Source organism: Aspergillus flavus, chromosome 4 (genome assembly GCF_009017415.1).
Source record: "Aspergillus flavus chromosome 4, complete sequence".
NCBI lineage: Eukaryota > Fungi > Ascomycota > Eurotiomycetes > Eurotiales > Aspergillaceae > Aspergillus > Aspergillus flavus.
Genome location: NC_092405.1, coordinates 2,294,817 through 2,314,384, shown reverse-complemented (window position 1 = coordinate 2,314,384; position 19,568 = coordinate 2,294,817). Strand labels below are relative to the sequence as shown.

The following is a 19,568-nucleotide window of genomic DNA, read 5'->3' as shown; positions in this document are numbered from 1 at the left end:
TATTGTTGAGAAGGAAGATCCCAAACCTGAATCACAATGTCGGATTGGAGCAAAATTTCCGCATTCCCCGGAATATGTCCTGCGCAAGGTCCCCCTGGTTAGCGTATATGCATTCTACAGGAGACAGGGGAGGCAAAGGCTTTGCCATGTGCGGCAGATCTGGGTTCAATTACTCCTAGTCGACTGCGGTACAAGAAGGTTGTAGCATACCTAACATGCAAGGTACTCTCATCTAGCCCAAAGTGCGTACCATAAAATACAAACGGCTTCAATACGGCAGTCTTGCAGATGCGTATTCAGAATTACAACTTTCTTCGTGTTTGAAATAGTATTTATACATTCCATTTGGCAAGTGGTGAGTTTGCACCGTTTGTTTCAATCGCAGTCGGAGACCGACGGCGCCATTTTCCCAATCCATACCATCAATTCCCGTGGCCGTACGGAGTATTATTTCCACACCTTCAGTTTATCAGTTCAACAACTTCATCTCTTTCTTGTGATTTTCCCATTCGAATATAAAAAAAAAGTCAAAATGGGTTTCGGAAGTCCAGGCACCGGTGTTAATCCTACCAAGCCCACCCCGTGAGTTACCTCTGCTCCCTCATTCTTCCTAGCGCATTAAGTCATGCAATCATCTTCAATAGAAACTGCTAACTTGTTACGCAGTCCCGAGCGTGGTAGCTTCCCTCTTGACCATGAAGGTATGATTCCCTAATACTTCAATCGATCCTACGTCCATCTACCATCTCAATTCCGATCTTCCGAACCGCCGGAGTCTCGATGAAGTTACCAATAATTCGAAACCGAAAACATGACCGCTAATATCTAATTCAATAAGGCGAATGCAAACACCTCATTGCCGGTTACCTGAAATGTATCAAGTCCCAGCGCGGCGTCAATGACGAAGAGTGCCGGAAATTGGCTAAGGGATATCTGGCTTGTCGGATGGATAAGTACGTGCAGTCTCATCAGGACTCGTATATGGAAGGCCTATGGTTGCTAACGGAGGTCTGGTTTAGGAACCTAATGGCGCCGGACGACTTCAAGAATCTGGGACTTATTTTCGACAAGGAAGATAAGAAAGAGCATGACAAGTCATGATATTGTCTAAAATCGGTGAAGTTGTATGATACCATGTATGATGTTTAGATATTGCTTGTTCTCTTGGGCGTTGTCAGGTCGTGTATATATATTGTTTCATTTGTACAATACGTCCACTCAATTAAAATAAAAGTCATAAACTTTCCAACAGAGGTGTATTGGAGGTGATAAGTTAAGCAATGCAGATCAACCAGTTGACGCGAAGCCATGCGGGGAAAAGCCAAGTTGGGGTCCAGCGGACGGACAATCCAATGAGCGCATCCATCACCCTAGCTTGAAAGTGCAAACTAACGCAACATCCCCCAAACCCTCACACCTAACTCGTACCTCCACGAATGTCGTCAATCGCACGACCGCCAGACCCATGTCTGGTCGCGATCATCCTAATCGTGCGCTCCCGCGCCGGCCCTCGCTTCGTATTCCATTATCCCCCAAACCCCCTCAGTGAGAACGGACTCCGCGCAGCACCCAAAGGCCGCCGCCCCTCACGCGCCAAATCCGCCAAGAGCAACGATTCCAGCTCCAGCGAAGAGTCCGGCTCGACGTCCGATGAAGACGAGGAGGAGGCGCATGCCCAGAGTCAGAATGCGAGCTCAGTACATCTCGCCGGGAGCGCCTTGTCGGCAGGGCGACGGTGGAGCAATTTTGGCGTCGATGATCATGGTTCCATGGCTGCTTCGCCTGGGGGAGATTCGCAGCGGGCTGGGTCTATAGGGTCGGGTCGCGGGTTGCGGAAGCGTGGGGCCAATTCGGATGTCGAGGATGATTCCGGGGCTGGGTCGGATAGACAAGAGGATGGAGCGGGGGGTTCAGGAGGGGGGCTCCGGCCACCGTGGGAGTCGTTGCTTGGATTACAGGCTGATGTTTGGGAGAAGTTGTTGAGTCCGTCCCGGTCGTGGCATAAGCGGCGGTTTGAGGTCGGAATTAATGATCTGGCATTTGTTGGGTGGCCGGTCTTTGTTCGAGAGGATGGCACTTGGAGGAAACAGCGAAGGAAGAAGAAGAAGACCAAACCGGAGTGGGAAGGAGGTGAACTTGGTCATAATGAAATACCAGGGGATGTGCGCGATGATGCCGATGAGGCTATCGCTGCTTCAACGGAAACCTTGAGCCCGCATACGATGACAGCATCTGAATCTCAACGAGCATCGATGGGAAGCATCAGGAGTTCAAGGACGCTAAGCGAAATGCTGGATGGCGATGATAAGGATTCGATGACCATGTTCAATGTGGTGTTTGTATTGGATCCTCCGCTGTTGGAGTACTCCATGCGCATCCGAGAGATCTACGATAATATCATCAAGAAGTTTGCTAAAGCACTGAAGTGGGAGCAGGCGCGAACGGATTACGTCTGGCGGGAGGCTCAGCATATTTCACATATCAAGGAGAAAGCGAAAGAAACAAGTAGGTCGTTCGGTTTCTGGTTGGCTTCAAATGGAGCCTCTGGCGCTAATGATTGCAGGGACGTCTGTCAATACGCTCTACTCTGAACTCATAAACCACTCCTCCCTAGCGAGGGCAATATACACAGTCTACAGCAATATTTCAGCGTCCAAGATCGCTTCCGTTTCGCTGAGCCCGGACGTCTCTATTTCGCTTCAAATCCCTCCTCTTACCTCAACGCCTTATCTCCCTGGGCCAGGTGACAAAGCGTACCCAGGTCTTTGGCTTACAACAGCAGATAGCGTTACTCCCGCCGATGACCCCACCGCTGATGAAAACACTGCTCCGCATCAGGTGCTAGCTAAACACTTTGCGTTATTGTTACTTAGTGACGAAGCGACAATCCTCAAAGACGTAGAAGCATCGGGGGGTGCTCTAGCTCCCGCCCTTGCTCACTATATCCGATGTTCCAAGCCGACGAAATCGTTTGCGCAGATATCTGCTTTGTCAGGAATACCGCTTTCCACCATACAGATGTTGGCGAGCCATCTCGTGTACTGGAGGCGAGCACGTGCCATCCCACCACTCCACCAGCGAGATGTGTATTTCGTCTCTCCGAACTGTGACCTCAGCAAACTAGAGGTAGCTACCGCCGCATATCAGTTGGCGTTCCCCACCCTTCCCAGTCTACCGAAGATGTTGTCGGCCTTGAGTGGCACGCCTAGACCCTACGGAAGCTTTATCCCGAGTAAAGACCATAAGGAAGCCTATTTTGCGATCCTAGCATGGTTATTACGGGGAGGATGGGTGACTCAACTCCGAACGTTTGCGCGAGTCAAGGTGTCTCCAGAGATTAAAATGGCAGTGGAGAGGGCTCTTCGACGTGAGGAAGTGGACAAATACCTGAGCAAACAAGGATCGTCCATACTCTCCGACCATAGCAAGCACAATGGCGACACATCAAAGAATGACGACGACGATGCTAGTTCGTCTTCATCATCCTCTCTCGCAAGCCAAGACAGCGGTGAGGAAACGCCAATGCCTGGCCGGTATAAACCTGACAGCAAACTACACCTCTCGCATTCGCTCCTAGACCAAGACACCTCCCTGAAAACGGCATCTTTGATTCTGTTCCCACATCGTGCGCCGCCATTAGAGTCTCGATGGCTAGATGAGATCGTTTCGCGATTCCCTAAGCAGCCCAGGTTCTCAGTGAGAGGACGAGCTAACATCGATGAGAACGACCCGGAATATGCAGGGCTTCGAACCCCAATGAAGGACTTGTGGCCGGTCTACATTAAGTACTTCAATGGTATGGATGCCCTCGAGAAGGTTCCAGTGCGTGAGAACCTAAAGCGCAAACTGGTGTGGCAGGTCCTCACACGTCTGGGACTGGTCACCGGCTCGCAGTCATACATCGAATTGGACCCCAGTGAGCAGGTGTTGATCGGTGTGAGACATTGGTAGTGATTGACGATGTGACTTATGTAATGACTGCACGATACGATACATACAGAACCATGTATATCCATAATAATCGCAATGCCTAATTGATATCCCTTTCGACCAACAATATGACCTATCGGCATTCCGGAAATAGAACCCAGACCCTCAAGATTTGACTAATCCCATCTCCCATGGTCGATCATGTGATATCCCGGGCCTTTCGGCCGCAAGCCCATTGAAAACAGCGGATCCGAAGAATTCCGAACCATATCCTCTTTGACCCCGAACCTCAGCCCTAATAACCATGCGCTAAGCGACCGTTCAGAATTCCCTTTTTGCTTTTCTTCGAACTGGCTAACCGCATAGGTAAGGTAGCGAGAGCAAGGAACCTCGTTCTTCCGCCTCGGCATCTACGGCCGCTACCATTGGTGCACGGGATATGCAGTGGGATGTGAGGAACAGAAACCTTCATCCCCACGGCATACGCCGGAAGGGCATGCAAATGCGTATATAGATCACGTGTGGGTTCCCTGGGCCTCCGAATATACCGATCTGTATATAATTAGTCCCAGTACGGAGCTGCTGTATCACTTAGATTGGTTTCTGAATTACTGGTATATTAAGAAGCACATAGCCTATCACTTTCTACAAATATCACCGCTAAAGTAGACTAGGCCAAATATTTGATTAAGTTAGGGATTGAGCATAAGGCCTGTTTGAAGATGTGTGACAGACGGATACAGACACCACCTACGGTAATGAGATGAAGAAATTTATGCTGAAACCATGTTTCGAGGAAAAGCGACTCAGTTACCCGGCCCGATTGAAACATGGGTGGTTTTACAGAAACCGGTCATTGTCATTGATTCACCGCACGTGAGTACTATATTACAATGTCCCCATATCTGTTAATTTGTAGTACGTAATTGGCAAGCCATGGGGGAGCGCGGAGGGGTGAATTTTAGTCAAGTGTATTCAAGAGAAAATCAGCTAGATTCAACCATTTGTATGAATTGCGGTTGCTATGGTTCGCTGTGCCTGTGGTTGTCCGGGCTTGTAATATATGTTAGACTTGCTTTGACAGGTGCCCCACTGTTATGTAAAATCATTACATTCAAGAACCGAATCTGCGTTTATATGCATGCCTCAGGTAGAAGTATCCATGTACTGGTATGACTCCTGATCCTCCTGTCGCATAGCATTGAGGACGACAAAGAATGGAAATAAAGTTTACTGAAAAGGAATGGGGAAACAGGAACCAAAAGTAAAAATATCCGAATTTTGTAAATGATCAGCATTCTATATACTCCGCACATCCGGTGAATGTATTGTAGATATTCGGATCAAGTGATTTCGAGAAATACTCTAGAACAAGAATTTAAGAAGTATCGATCTCTGTAATCTAGGCACATGACATTACTGAAAGTCGTTGTTAGAATTTAATTGTTCTGCTGTACGACCAACGTCTCTTCAATGATACAGGGCTTTTTTTTTTTTCCCATTTATATAGTTACAGGGCTAGCACCTTGGGCAATAGAGGGGTTTCCTCTAGGTATAATAACCCACGCATTGATCACAGGCTACCCCTCCATGAGCCCCTCCACTATATTGCGCGATACGCCTGTGTCACTTAAGATCGCTTCAATTGTATTTTGAGTAGACCGTTTCGTCAATTATTGGTCGGCTACGGTTGGTTCTGCATCTTTGCTTTTGTTGGGAAGATCACCTGCGGTTTTGTTAGGTCGTAACGTTTATCTTGCATATTCAAAGATGACTGGTCTGGCGGCTAGGATTGGCGCAGTGAGGGACATATTATGATCTTTATACTTGAAGTTGGGCTTATTTGGTGGAAGAAGATGCATGTACCGAGAATGTGACCGTCTTGAAACTAAGCTATGGGAGGGGAAGCGCGGATCTATACACATCTCGGCAATGTGCTCGCGTAGTGCTTGGTTCACAATCGTCGAACAGGAGAGAATGACCTTCTTTGTCCAGGGTATCTGTCGAGCAAAAAAGGAACTGGCGCAGGACGTGCTGTAGACATTGACAGGTTCTTACTACAAACGGTAAAAGTCCAGCTGATAAGATTGTTGCTCATGGAAATACACGGTAATCATCGATACCTACATACTTTACTCCGTACCTTGACCAAGTATAGTACTGCGCATTATATACTTTCCTGTAAGTCGAGGGATATAAAAGGGAAAGGCGAGATCAAAGATCATTGAACCAGATTTCCAAGAACAGATCCTTTTTTCTCTTTTTGTTCTCCTTTTTCCTTTCACAATTCTAGGCAGCGAAAAGGGTGGTTCATGCGCCCCCCCCCCCACAGAAGCCCTGAAGTCCACTAAAAAACAGTGCCTGAGGTAAGAGGAACAAACGGACGTACGGGAGACACCGATTACAATTACAATTTTCCTTTTTTTTTTTTTTACTGTCCTCTCTTTGCGACTTGTACTTACCACTCACAAGTGACGAACCCCATCTTTAGACGCGGGAAAATACTTTGGGAAACTTTTTTTTTTTTTTTGTCCACAATATTACTTTCAACTTGTATTTTCCTTCGGCTTTTCTTCCACGGCCCTCCAAATTATTATTGTTATTTTTTTTTTTTAATTTCCTAAGTTTCTCACACATTGTTCTCTCTCCTCTCCTCTTTCTTTCTTTTCCCTTTACTTCTCTCTTTTGCCCATTTTCGTCTCCCCCCTCCTCCCCTCCCCTCTTCTCCCCTCTTAACACACTTCTGGGTGTTGTCTACCCTTCCATTCTCCATCTTCGTCATCGACCGTCATATCGTTGGTGGTGTAGTACTGTCTGTAGTGAGGTTGTGCTCACACTTTTAGTGCTCATCTTCCGTTCTCCGATCTTCTTGTTCCCACGTCCTGCATTTCGCGGGAGGTTTTGTTGGCTAGGGTACATTGACCGGTTACTCCCTTGAATTTTTTTTAACCTTTCTCCGCACGAGTTCTACCTCGAAGTTTCTCGTTTGCAGTTCTCAACCGTTCTTCTCTGGATTTGTTCTTACAACTCTTCCCTCGCAGGGATTATCTCACTCTCGAAGTCGAGCTCCCAAAAATTATTCCGTTAGCGTCGTCGCCCACGTGCAAACTCGCGCTTCTCTACGCTTCACAAGGGGCAACGCCAACGAGGTCCTCTCGCCTTCCGACGTGAATCGTCTGCATTACTTTACATTCCAACTGTTCAGCTGGTGTAATCTGCATCTGCAGAGCTTTTGAATTTGCCGACGGACCGAATTTCGAGCCGCACACTGAGTGAGTTTTTATTGGCTTGCAACATTTGACGAACCTACGCACGAAGACATCGTGCTTATCCTTCGAATTCTGCATCTATAGACACCGTTCTCCTGTCGAGGTTTATACCCTTCATACGACGGTCTACTCGTCTCGGACGTCATTCAAGTCGACCTTGGAAACGAACCGAACCGGCCTTAAAAAAAGTTCATCCCAGTCATACCGATGCGATTCGTCTTGTAGGTGGCTTTGTATACCCAAGTGAAACGCATCAGTCTACGCTTTACCCTCTGCGATACCCAAGAACATCCTCGTTCTTCCTGACCGGTCAAACGGACAGTTCCACGAATTGCATACCCAGTAGGAGTGATCTCCAGTGACAGGAAGTTGCAGTTTGGTGGGGTAGTAAGAAGGCGGAAGTTGATTCTTCTTATAACTATCGGCGTCAGATCTGTTTCGCCTTAGTCGGCCTGACCAGGTTTTCTTGATCGGAGTTGCCATTCAAGGCCCCCGTTCTCTGGCAGAACTTGAGTCCCCTCATTTACTTTCTCCAACGGATATTTTAGACCTTTTCGATTACAAAAACAATGGCTGCTACATTTTCTTATGCCCAAGCTGCTAAGGGCGTTGCCCCCGCACAACCGTCAGAAAAGACAGCGGAGCCGAACCAGGCCTCGAAACCAGAGGAGCAGGCTGAGATCACTACTCCTGAAGCTGAAAACACCGAGACTGTGAAGACGGAGGAATCTCAGGAAGCAGAGAAGGCTCCTGTCAACACTGACAAGGATGTGGAATCCACGGCTGTCGAAAGCTCCAAGGCAGATGTTTCAGGAACTTCCTCCCCCAGTGTGGGCACTTCTTCAACCTCGACGTTACCAAAAGATGATGAGAGCTCAAATACACCGAATGGCACTTCCGAATCTACATGGGATAAGCAGTCCCAGGCCTCGGGAACTGACAAGCAGAGCAATGGAACTGAGAATGCTAAAGAGAAGTCTGCCGAGAAGGAGAAGAGCGAGCCACCCAAAGAGCTCAAGGCTGCTCCTCTTCCGGCAGTGAATATCTGGCAACAGAGGAAAGAGGCTCAGGAAGCCAAGGCTAAGGCCGTTGCCTCGAAGCCCGCTGGCTCTGCTGCCAAGACTGGCACTTCCAAGACCGCTTCTGCGGCTTCTTCGGTCTCCGGCGATGCTCAACAGGACCAGTCAAAGGCTGGCTCAAAGAAGAAGGGAGGAGATGTGGAAGGTGCCAAGGACAGAAGATCCAAAGGACGTGATGACACTGCATCCCTCCCTCCCGTGGGAGATGCCGCTTTGTGGCCCACCCCTCAAAGTGCTCAGGGTGAGGAGAAAAAGAAGTCCGAGAAGAGCCCTGTTATCCGTCCCTCCGGTAAAGAGAAGTGGACTCCAGTCCCTTACGTGCCTACTGCTGTTTTTACTACTCCTCTTCCTTCTGCTGCCCGCCGTGGTGGAAGAGCTCCTCGCGCTGGAAGGGACGGCGCTCGCAACGGAACCCACGGTTCTGCCGCAGCTGCGGACAAGGCTACTGCTGGTCAGGTAGCTCAAGGCTCTGCCACCAAGCAGTCTGCACCCGGTGAGAGGGGAAGGAACGAGCCCAACTCGGCTCGCGCGAACTCCCTTCCAGCCCCATCCAGGCGATCCAACAGCGCCGATGCCGGAATGGGAGACGCCCGTAAGAACCAAGCAACGGACCGGAACCGTGGACCTAAGGGCAGTGACAATGCCAACATCCCGCCAGCCGGTAAGCATGGCCACGGAGGCGATAACTTCCGTCATCATCGTGAAGGCAAGGGATTCTCCAGGAATCACGACGCTACGCACAAGGGCGGCGATCACAACTCCAGGAACCCCCACTTGCCTGTGGATTCACAGGCTAACCCTCGCTCAGGCTCTTCCCACGAACGTCGCTTCGAGAACGGCCCCAAGTCGGCAGAATTCAAGGACATTCCCCGCGAGTCGCGTGCCGACAGAGGTCGTGGCTCTCACCGTGGCCGTGGCGGTTTCGGCGGCTCTCAGAACTCTCACTATCCTAACAACCATATGTCTCACAATGGTTTCATGCACCCCAAGTCCTTTGGCTTCGGTGAGCGCCGGTCGCAACAGCATAGCTCTGGAGGCCACAGGATGTCTTTGAGGTCGCCTTCTTTACCAAACTCTGGATCCATGTATGGTGTCTATCCTTTCCCCACCGATATCAACACCATGTATGGCTACCAGCCAGTACACCCTGGCCCCATGACCGCTGTCCCTTACCAGCAATATATGGAGCCCTTCTCCCTTATGAGTATGATCTCGATGCAGCTTGAGTACTACTTCTCTGTGGATAACTTGTGCAAGGACTTGTTCCTTCGAAGACACATGGACTCTCAGGGCTACGTCCCACTGGCTTTCATTGCTGGCTTCAAGCGCATCAAGACTCTGACCGAGGACTTCGAACTTCTTCGCCACGTCTCCCGCCAACTGAGAAATGTTGATTATCTGCAGAACGAAGATGGCATTGATAGGTTGCGCCCGAGAGAGAAGTGGGATCAGTGGGTCCTTCCTACTGACCAGCGCGAACCCGCCGCTCAGCATGAGGGACCCAGCAAGCCTGATGAGACTGCAGCAGCGCAGAATCATGTCGATGGCGCAGTTAACGGATCGACACCAATTGTCAATGGAACTGGTGAAGCTCCAGTCTCGAAGACTTCATTGTCTTCCGCCGCCCCTGAGTTCTCGCCTTCCAAGGCTGTGGAAGCGCAAAACGAAGCTACTGTAAGGATCCCTTGTATGCCTTTCCCGCATAATTAAGTTGAAAGCTTGGCGATTGTAATCGGTACAATCTACCATTCTAGTTCACTACAATCCCATACTGTTTGCCCCCTTTTTCGATTGTCATGCATTCGTTAACACTTTTCGAACAGCCGGCAAACTAGCCTAGTTCCTTTTCAAGCTTTTCACTTCCTCCAGCATCTCGGCAGTCGAATTTTCAAGGTTTGTACTCGAGTTAAACACTGGCTCTCCGCTGTTGCTAATCCACTCGCAGTCAGGATATGAGTTATACTTCAATCATTGTTGAAGGCCTCCCAGAATATCACTGAAGTCTAACTGCCGACTTACTGGGTGAGGGGAACAAAACTCCTAACTTGAGTTTACATCCTCCGATTTTCCCCACGAATCCAATATTTTTTTTCGAGGACGAGTTCTTGACGAACGAAGTTTTAACGGTAACTCGCCACGGTGACCGTACCAATTCTGGTCGCATTTCTTGGTCCAAAATTTCAAAGCCCAAATGTACAATGAATTTAAGAGTCTAGCGTTTGATGATATTGCACGAAACGTCAGCAACGGTTTCAACAGATTGATTCATTTTTACGGTTCTTTTTCTGTCGAGCAATGGGGTCTTACCTGATGGGATTATCCGCAACCTTGTTGATCTAGGTGGCAAAGAGATTTCCAAATGTCGGGGAGTGCACGGAGTCCTACAGACCTTACGTTCAGCCTGGCAGAGTTGATCTCTCGTTCCCGGAAATCGCAGAAAGATCGACTGTATTCTGGGTGTTAGCCTAAGAGCCGAGCTGGAAAAGTTGATTTTGTTCGTTTCTTTTACGTTATTGACCATCTATGTTTTCTCGTGGTTCATCATGACTTGCATTACTATTTGTCAGCTTTTGCATTTACGCTTGTCGTATCGCCGATGACGATCTTCCAGCGAAGTGGGTTGATATATGCACATTCCGTCTCGGCTTTTCTTTCTTTCTTTTTTTCCCCTTTTAGTTCCCCATTTTGCTTTAGTCATGGGAGGTTTCTAAAATTCTGGAGTCCGGGCATGTTTTACTGGGCAGTATCTGCAGTTTCCATTTGATGCTTGCTTCTGTGGTGCGCCGGGCTGAACTTCTTTCCCACGACCATAGATTGTTCATCCGGATTCTCTATAATATGCGATAATGTTTCTCGATTATGCTAGTATGAATGGAAGAAAAAACCAGCAAAAGACAAAATAAGATAATCTCTGCTTCATTATGGGACCTTACGGAGTTACAAAGGACATCAACACATTGCAACGAGTATTCGATCCACGAAGCCATTATTTTCGCACGGTTCACGGCATCTCTTCTCGTGAGTTTCTAACTTTTACCTGTTTATATTGTTGGGCGTCATGGGTGTCAGTCACTTCAAACGGAAAAGGGCTTCAGTATCTCGGATGGTAATGTGATATCCATTTCATAGTATTTTCTTTATTCCTGATATTCCCTTGCATTTGTCGGTTTGGTGTAGTTTGGCTAAGGGAAAACAGTTTAACTGGGTTTCAATTCGGCATTAGTTGCTCCAAGACTTGCCTTATGATGTCGAAGTCCTATATTTGTATATCGATATCTATTCTTTTACATCTAAACTAGTGTTTTTCCCTATATCATAACGCTGCGCCTATATTGTACTTCTTTCAGTGCATTCCTCGGTGAAGTCAGTCACTTAACTGTACCCCGCAGTTAACAACAATCAGTTGAGGCTTTGTAGCTCTCTGACCAGTCGTATGGTAGCCGAGGCTATCAGGTTGGAGGGCGTCATTGTCTGCCCAATCACCTGGAGTTCTACATAACAACTCATACGCTTTCCTAATACAAGTACCCTTGTATCTACCTGTAGTACCCCTGTAGATCCCTTTTCGCGGGTGATGGTAACAGCATGGTGCATGGGAGTTTGTTTAACGGCTGAGAAATATATATGATGCTGTTGGCGATAGCAACCCTTGTTAGTTATATGGACTATTCACGCAATTTCATCCACGACTTTCCAAGAGAGACACTCCATTGCGGTCAATACTTGTATTACCAAATCGAATCTGATAAAGTTTGAGAGGGGTACAAAAGAACTCCTAATTATAACGGCACATACATTGGTAAAGGTCCAATGATCAGCGTTTGATTGTATAAGATGACTCAGCATGTTATATGCCTCAGGCGTGAATTCCCGCAAGTTGACCCGTAGCTTCAGCTTCATCCGAAGGCCCCAGACTGGTCTCGCGTCCAACCGTCTTGACACCCAATCATTGCCCTGTAGGGACCATTTCAGATATTCCTGCCTATCACAATGGATGTGGCATCTAGGCAGTCGTCGAGGCTGCTCCGGTCCTCCCCCAGCGCCATCACGTCCCGTTTACTCCAGAACCCTCGTCTTCCTACCTCCGCACTCACAGCTACGAACAACTTGAATAGCGTTCGACGACGAAATGTGTCTTCCTCACCCCGGAGCCTCGCACCCGAATCACTTTTGAACTTTGGGGCTGGGTCGCAACCTGGAGGACCCCCTACCTACTTCTCCAATCGCTCGGCGCTCCCCATGAACACGGTTATTCGATTCGTCCCTCAACAGACAGCATGGATCGTGGAGCGGATGGGAAAGTTCCACCGGATCTTGGAGCCTGGTCTTGCGATCCTGATTCCGTTCATTGACCGGATTGCATATGTCAAGAGCTTGAAGGAATCGGCCATCGAAATCCCGAGCCAAAATGCTATTACGGCGGATAACGTCACACTAGAGCTGGATGGTGTGCTGTACACGAGAGTTTTTGACGCGTATAAGGCGAGGTGAGTTTTCTTTGCGCCTCTCAGTGTTGAATTGTGGAGTCGGAGCTAGGCTGACATGTGGCTTTGACCATGGTAGCTACGGTGTGGAGGATGCGGAATATGCCATCTCCCAACTTGCACAGACGACTATGCGCTCAGAAATCGGTCAGCTTACACTCGACCATGTACTGAAGGAGCGCGCGACGTTAAATACCAACATCACGCAGGCTATCAACGAGGCGGCACAAGATTGGGGTGTTGTTTGTCTTCGTTATGAGATCAGAGATATCCATGCACCGGAGGGCGTCGTCGCAGCCATGCATCGCCAGGTGACAGCTGAGCGGTCGAAGCGGGCGGAGATCCTCGACTCCGAGGGACAGCGGCAGAGTGCGATCAATATCGCCGAGGGTCGGAAGCAGTCCGTGATCTTGGCTTCGGAGGCTATGCGGCAAGAACAGATCAACCGTGCCGCTGGTGAGGCGGAAGCGATCTTGCTGAAGGCACAGGCTACCGCGAGGGGTATCGACGCCGTCGCCAAGTCTATCGCGGCTGATAAGGAGAATGCCCACGGAGCTCTTAGCCTGAGTGTAGCAGAGAAGTATGTCGATGCTTTCTCCAACCTGGCTAAGGAGGGCACTTCGGTTGTCGTTCCCGGAAACGTTGGTGATATGAGTGGAATGGTTGCGAGTGCCATGGCTATCTACAAGAATGTGAACCAGGGCCAAGCGCACAACGTTGCGGCAAAGACCCTGGGAGTGGAACCTATTCAGGGCCAGGCTTCTCACAACACCTCAGACAAAGCGTCTGAAGTAGACCATGAGGTAAAAGCGGAAGTCGAGGAGACCTCCCATGAAAATGTCGCAGATGAAGTACTGGAAGGCTTCAATGAGGCTAGCCAGCAGAAGAGATAATTTGGAATGATGGACTGCACTATTTCCTCTACAGGCCCTAACGCCTTCTTTGTCCTCTTTCTCATCCACTGCTACCTCTAGTCCCTTTTTACGATTGCTTTCGGATGTGTACGAAATACCTATCCCTACCACACTGTACCTTTATTATCACCCCTCTTCAGTCATTTGTTTTTCATTGCCCGACATTTCTTTAGGATGTGCTTGAAACAAGCGCCTTGGGAAAAGCTTGTGGTCATTGCCTGTTTAGCGTATTGCCGAGTTATTTGAGGAGAGTGTGATCTCTGTTCAAACGAAGTATCATGTATAGTAGACGAGTGGGTTGAGAAATCGATTCGTGTGTCAATGAAAGTTCAGTAAGGTATTGATCAGGCACCCGTAAATGCAGTGCCTGAGGATCCCCAGGCGGAGACAGCAAAGCACGGATCACCCGACCTGCCGCTTTACTCCTTCGGGAGATCGCGACTTTTCTGAAGATCGGCGCGCACTCCATTGTTCGCGTTACTGGACTTTATCTCCTGAGCCGGGAAGACAATCTTTCATACCAAGTCTATCGGATTCTGCCCTTCTCGCTCAGAAAGGAGACCTCGGATCCGATGATTGTGGACGCGGTTGCTTTGCGATGCCCCAAATAAGCTATCCTTTATCCACGTCAACTTTCCTATGATCCTGCGCACAAGGGATTCGTCCAGGATAAAAAGAAAGCAGCACAGTTGTTGCGATGCATATCATAAAACCTGTTTGGCTGACGCACGGAGGTATTCACCATTCTGTCTACATTGTTTTCGACATTTTATTCACCACCGTGCTCTCTTTCGAGACAGATGGTATACAACTATACATCACCGGGTCGAAATAGCTAACATGGTTTCCCCGTTGCCTTACAGGTGAGAGGAAGGATTTCGAGGTTTATAGTTGCGATGTGTCGCCCGATGGAAGTCGTTTAGTTACAGCTGCTGGAGGTTGGTTCTCCGTGCCCTACGATACCCCTCCGCCGCAGACCGATGGATTGAACTGGTATTGACTCTTCCGAATCAAATAGATGGATACGTTCGGATATGGTCCACGGAAGCTATCTGCAATACCAATGACCCTGCGGTTGCCAGCAAGCCGAAGCAGCTGGCGTCGATGAGCAACCACTCCGGTACGATTCATACAGTTCGGTTTTCGCCAAACGGGAAGTACCTCGCATCAGGGGCGGATGATAAGATTGTTTGTATTTACACGCTGGATACGAATCCTCCGTCGCATGCTACAACATTTGGTGGGTGCTAATTTCGAGTCTCGAGGCTCGTTCGGGTTGGAAGCGGCGGCTGATACGTTGCACATAGGGTCGAACGAGGCACCTCCTGTGGAAAACTGGCGCACGGTCCGGCGACTGATAGGCCACGATAATGACGTTCAAGACTTGGGCTGGTCCTACGACTCTTCTATCCTGGTGTCTGTCGGATTGGATTCTAAGGTGGTAGTGTGGTCAGGGCATACATTTGAGAAGCTGAAGACGATTTCCATACATCAGTCTCATGTCAAAGGGATAACTTTCGATCCAGCTAACAAGTATTTTGCTACGGCCAGCGATGATCGCACTGTCCGAATCTTTCGTTTTACCTCTCCTGCCCCGAACTCGACCGCTCATGACCAGATGAACAATTTCGTCCTTGAACAGACCATCTCCGCGCCTTTCGCCAACTCCCCTCTCACTGCTTATTTCCGTCGATGTTCATGGTCGCCCGATGGTATGCACATCGCCGCTGCAAATGCCGTCAATGGACCGGTCAGTTCCGTCGCGATAATCAACCGTGGGTCCTGGGATGGGGACATAAACCTGATCGGACATGAAGCTCCTGTGGAAGTGTGTGCCTTTTCCCCCCGACTGTACGCCAGTCAGCCGGTCGACAAACAAGCGATGGATAATCAACATGGCGCACAAAACCTAGTGACCGTCATTGCTTGTGCGGGAGGAGATAAATCCCTAAGCATCTGGATCACCAGTAACCCCAGGCCGATTGTGGTTGCTCAGGAGCTTGCCGCCAAATCTCTATCTGATCTGGCTTGGAGTCCCGACGGAAAATGTCTTTACGCAACGGCACTGGATGGCACGATACTCGCAGTCCGGTTCGAGGACGGTGATTTGGGATACGCAACGGCTATGGAGGAGAATGAGAAGTCGCTTACCAAATTTGGGACCAACAGAAAGGGCGCCGGCATCACAGAGACTCCAGATGGATTGCTGCTTGAGGAGAAGAGCAAGGCTGGTGAGATCAAGGGTGTCGAAGGGCGAATGGGTGCCCTGATGGGCGATGACCAGGCCGATAATATAACCAACGAAAAGCCCGCACCTCTACCTTCTAATGCCCCAACCCCAGCACGGCCATCGTCTCCGGCCCCAGATGCACAGAAGAGCCAGCCCAACGGGACCGCAACGCCATCGGCCCCAGAGCCGGAGAAGCCTGACCCGTATCAAGCAAAACTTGAAAGACTGAAGCAACGTCCTACATACACCAAGGACGGCAAGAAGCGTATTGCCCCGCTTTTGGTGTCCGGTGCAGGTGCAGCTGAGTCCTCCCTGCCTCAGGCCCGCTTGATGGCCTCGGTTAGCAACCAGGTGAAGGCCGATACACCCCAGTCTATTGTCGATCTCTCTAAGCCCTTCGACGGTTTACCGAAGGGGGGCCTTGCCACTCTGCTCTTTGGGAATAAGCGCAAGCTCGCGCAGCTGGAGGAAGACGATGATGGGCATGTAGAAAAGCGTGTCGCATTGGCAAGTCAGAATGGTGCTACCCCTCTTCTTACGAACACCCCAGATGGCCTTCTCCCTGCACGACCGCAACCCGCTCCCACCGGTCAACAACCGACACCAGAGTTTATTCGACCTGCGGTGACGAATCCTTGTATGGCCATGAGCCAGGTACGACTAGCCGTACCCAAGGTCCGAAACCAGATACTCCGAGCCATTGATCCTAATGGGAAGCCGACTGAACCACCAAGTGCGTCGGGAGAGTCCAGCAAATCCCGCGTTGATGTTGTCTTTGAAGCTCGCAACCCGTCAGCCGCTAGCTTGACCGGCCGCGCAGTAGACCGGGAGCCGGTGCGGCTCACACTCTTCCGGGGTGAACAGCCCCTGTGGCAGGATTTCCTTCCACGAACGGTCCTACTCGTGACGGGCAACCAGAGCATGTGGGCTGCGGCCTGTGAAGACGGATCAGTTTACATCTGGACCCCAGCTGGTCGTCGTCTTGTCAGTGCGCTCGTGCTTGAGGCGCAGCCGGTGATCTTAGAATGCAATGGGCCATGGATCCTCTGTATATCAGCCGTTGGGATGTGCTATGTTTGGAATGTCAAACATCTCTCCTCGCCTCATCCGCCTGTTTCCCTTCAGCCCGCACTGGATGCGGCAATCCACACACTGGGCGCACACCCGTCAGCCGCGCCGGCAATCACTAACGCACGGATCAATTCCGAAGGCCGAATAGTGGTCGCCATGTCGAATGGAGAGGGTTACTCCTATTCGCCTTCCATGTTTACATGGCAGCGGATTTCAGAGCCTTGGTGGGCTGTCGGCAGTCAGTACTGGAACACTACCGAAGCGCCGGTGGGCAACCTCCAGACCGCTGATGCGCAAAAAGACAAGGACGCAAAGGCTGCTGTATCAGCTGGAATTATCCCATTCTTGGAACGCAACACGACCAGCGAGACGCTACTCCGCGGACGAGCATACTTCCTCCAACGGTTGATCAAGGTTCTTCTCTCCCGCGAAGGCTACGAGAGTTTCGAATCGAGCGTATCTATTGCCCATCTGGAAAACAGACTTGCGGCGGCATTGTCCCTCGGAGCCAAGGAGGAGTTTCGGCTGTACCTCTCGATGTATGCTAAACGTATTGGAGCAGAAGGTCTCAAGATGAAGGTCGAAGAATTGCTAAAGGGCTTAATTGGTGGGTTGTTTGAGGAAGACGAGGCCGGAACTGCCCAGCGCCTACAGGAAAACGAACAAGAAGACCGGAACTGGCGAGAAAGTTCAGAGACCCTCTGTGGCTGGCCGCGAGAGGTGTTATTGAAGGAGGTCATTCTGGCACTGGGTAAGCTTTTATCCTCCCTATGTATTCGTGGACTCATACTAATGCGAACATTGTCTAGGCAAACACCGAGACCTCCAGCGGGTAACGGTACCATATGCCAAGCTACTGGGAGTTGTAGATGGCGAGTCGGATGTGGGCGATGCCATGGAAACATGAGCATACAGACATGAAGCCTTGTCTCTGGTGTTTTTGGCGTTTCTTCATGAGGGTTATACTACGGGACTGGGTGGCTTACTTCTCCGTGGAGAAGCTTGACTTTCGATTTGTCTAATAAAATGGAATAACGATTCCTGCGTCTTTAGCATGTGCTATAGTATATCATTGGGTCTGCAACTCTCTATCATGCTTCAAATTACTGAAATAAGGATAGCGAACCTCTACAGTGGAAGCCTTTTTAAATAACGCATTCACATTGCATAACTAAATACTCCAGAAAAACCAACAAACAGCAGCAGCATCAATCAAACATTACCCAGGCTCATTACCAGTCGGTGCCAGGGATCCACCAAAAAGTGCCATCATGCTGCTCCCCGCAATTCGAGCAGAGCAGGTTATGAGGCGGACAGGGATTCTTCGATCCATGCTACAAGACATCAAGCATGAAGTCGTCGCTGTGGATACCCAGTGCCAAGGCATTATGAACCAGATCATCGAGACCAGAGTACTTGCCGCAGTGGGCGCAGACACGACGTTCCTGGGCCATGATATTTCCGCGGAGGGTGATGGCATCAGCTGTGTTTTTTAGTTATTTCTCTCCCGTACCCTCAACCTTACATAGAAGAACTGGGTTGAGAAAATGAAGAAAGGGAAAGAGGAAAACATGCCACCAGTCCTCAACAAAGACGCAATCTGAGTTCGTTCAGCAGCGGAGAGAATCCAGCGATATCCGAGTTCGGTTATCTAGATGGAGGATTTCGGTTGGTGGGAGAGTCATTGCTGCTGTTGCTGCCATTTTGACTTGTCTTTGATACTTGGTCTTGTATGATATAACTTGAGAAGAGTAGAGAAGAGAAGAGAAAAGGATTGTTGTCCTAGTCTAGTCTTGAGAGTTGTAGGCAGGATTCGGGGACCTTTTCATACCTTCATTCTCACCACTCTGTGTTCCAGTTCATCTTAATTCCGACTTCACATGCCGTGCTGTTAGTATGTTTTCTTTTTCTTTCTTTGGCACCCCTCTTTCTACAATCTATCTAGGTATATCCCTCACCGTCAACGTAGATCATCATGAATACGACACCAGAGCACCAACTATACAGTACAGACGTACGCAACGCGTCATGTTTGACAATCCACCAGCCCAAACCAAGAGAAGGAATCAGGAGGTAGCAAAAGCAAGACTAACCTAACCCCCTCCTCCTATGTAATACCTGCATGAAACATGCACACCCAGGATCAAGGATCAAGTAAGTAACCCAGCATATCCACATGCCTACATAGTGCAGAGAACACTGTAGACATAACCGACCAATACATCCCTGATACTATCAAAAGCAAATATAAATACCACCTTGTAATAACCCCGATCAGTAAGAAGCAAAGAAATGGATCATGGATGTAGTGAGCAAAGGACGGGTCTGATTGGTTTGTCTTATGCAGGGTGCTCTCGTAGCCCTAACGCTGGTGTTCTGATTGGTTGGTTGGTTGGTGGGCTGGTGGGTCGAGCTGAGAGCTGCATGTGCAGGTATTAGTGAGTATGTGCGTGTGCTTTTGGTGGTGGGGTTGTGGAATTGGACTTGGGGATGTTCATTCTGGGTATGGGCTTGGTAGATTGGGACTTTTTGGTAGAAAGGGTTGGTTTGAGTGTTATTTGGGTTGAGGTGATGTATGTACTGTACATAGT

General features: G+C 49.4%; 5 protein-coding genes across 5 annotated transcripts; all 5 read left to right on the top strand.

Annotated features, from left to right (window-relative positions):
- Positions 1-532: 532 nt before the first annotated feature.
- Positions 533-1,101, top strand: F9C07_4000 (putative cytochrome c oxidase assembly protein Cox19; the record flags this gene model as incomplete). Its single annotated transcript, XM_041291998.1, has 4 exons — positions 533-582; positions 667-701; positions 839-953; positions 1,020-1,101. The coding sequence occupies 4 exons, from the start codon at positions 533-535 to the stop codon at positions 1,099-1,101; spliced, it is 282 nt and encodes a 93-aa protein (XP_041146266.1).
- A 335-nt stretch (positions 1,102-1,436) lies between these two features.
- On the top strand, positions 1,437-3,951 carry F9C07_3999 (UPF0171 domain protein; the record flags this gene model as incomplete). The annotated part of the gene is made up of 2 exons (XM_041291997.1): positions 1,437-2,505; positions 2,564-3,951. 2 exons carry the CDS (start codon positions 1,437-1,439, stop codon positions 3,949-3,951), a joined length of 2,457 nt encoding a protein of 818 aa, XP_041146265.1.
- Positions 3,952-7,768: 3,817 nt separating this feature from the next.
- F9C07_3998 (uncharacterized protein) lies at positions 7,769-9,988 on the top strand (the record flags this gene model as incomplete). Its single annotated transcript, XM_041285897.1, has 1 exon — positions 7,769-9,988. The coding sequence occupies one exon, from the start codon at positions 7,769-7,771 to the stop codon at positions 9,986-9,988; it is 2,220 nt and encodes a 739-aa protein (XP_041146264.1).
- A 2,144-nt stretch (positions 9,989-12,132) lies between these two features.
- Positions 12,133-14,033, top strand: F9C07_2283516 (prohibitins and stomatins of the PID superfamily). The gene is made up of 2 exons (XM_041291996.2): positions 12,133-12,765; positions 12,842-14,033. Exons 1-2 carry the CDS (start codon positions 12,269-12,271, stop codon positions 13,653-13,655), a joined length of 1,311 nt encoding a protein of 436 aa, XP_041146263.1. The 5' UTR covers positions 12,133-12,268; the 3' UTR covers positions 13,656-14,033.
- A 307-nt stretch (positions 14,034-14,340) lies between these two features.
- Positions 14,341-17,884, top strand: F9C07_2283515 (histone transcription regulator HIRA, WD repeat superfamily; the record flags this gene model as incomplete). The annotated part of the gene is made up of 5 exons (XM_071510637.1): positions 14,341-14,410; positions 14,540-14,614; positions 14,695-14,916; positions 14,984-17,728; positions 17,787-17,884. The coding sequence occupies exons 1-5, from the start codon at positions 14,374-14,376 to the stop codon at positions 17,882-17,884; spliced, it is 3,177 nt and encodes a 1,058-aa protein (XP_071366454.1). The 5' UTR covers positions 14,341-14,373.
- Between the last annotated feature and the right edge of the window lie 1,684 nt (positions 17,885-19,568).

Coding starts and splice junctions, on each gene's coding strand:
- F9C07_2283516 (XM_041291996.2), top strand. CDS start 12,269: ATGGATGTGGCATCTAGGCAGTCGTCGAGGCTGCTCCGGTCCTCCCCC. Junction 12,766..12,841: donor TTTGACGCGTATAAGGCGAG/GTGAGTTTTCTT, acceptor TGACCATGGTAG/CTACGGTGTGGAGGATGCGG.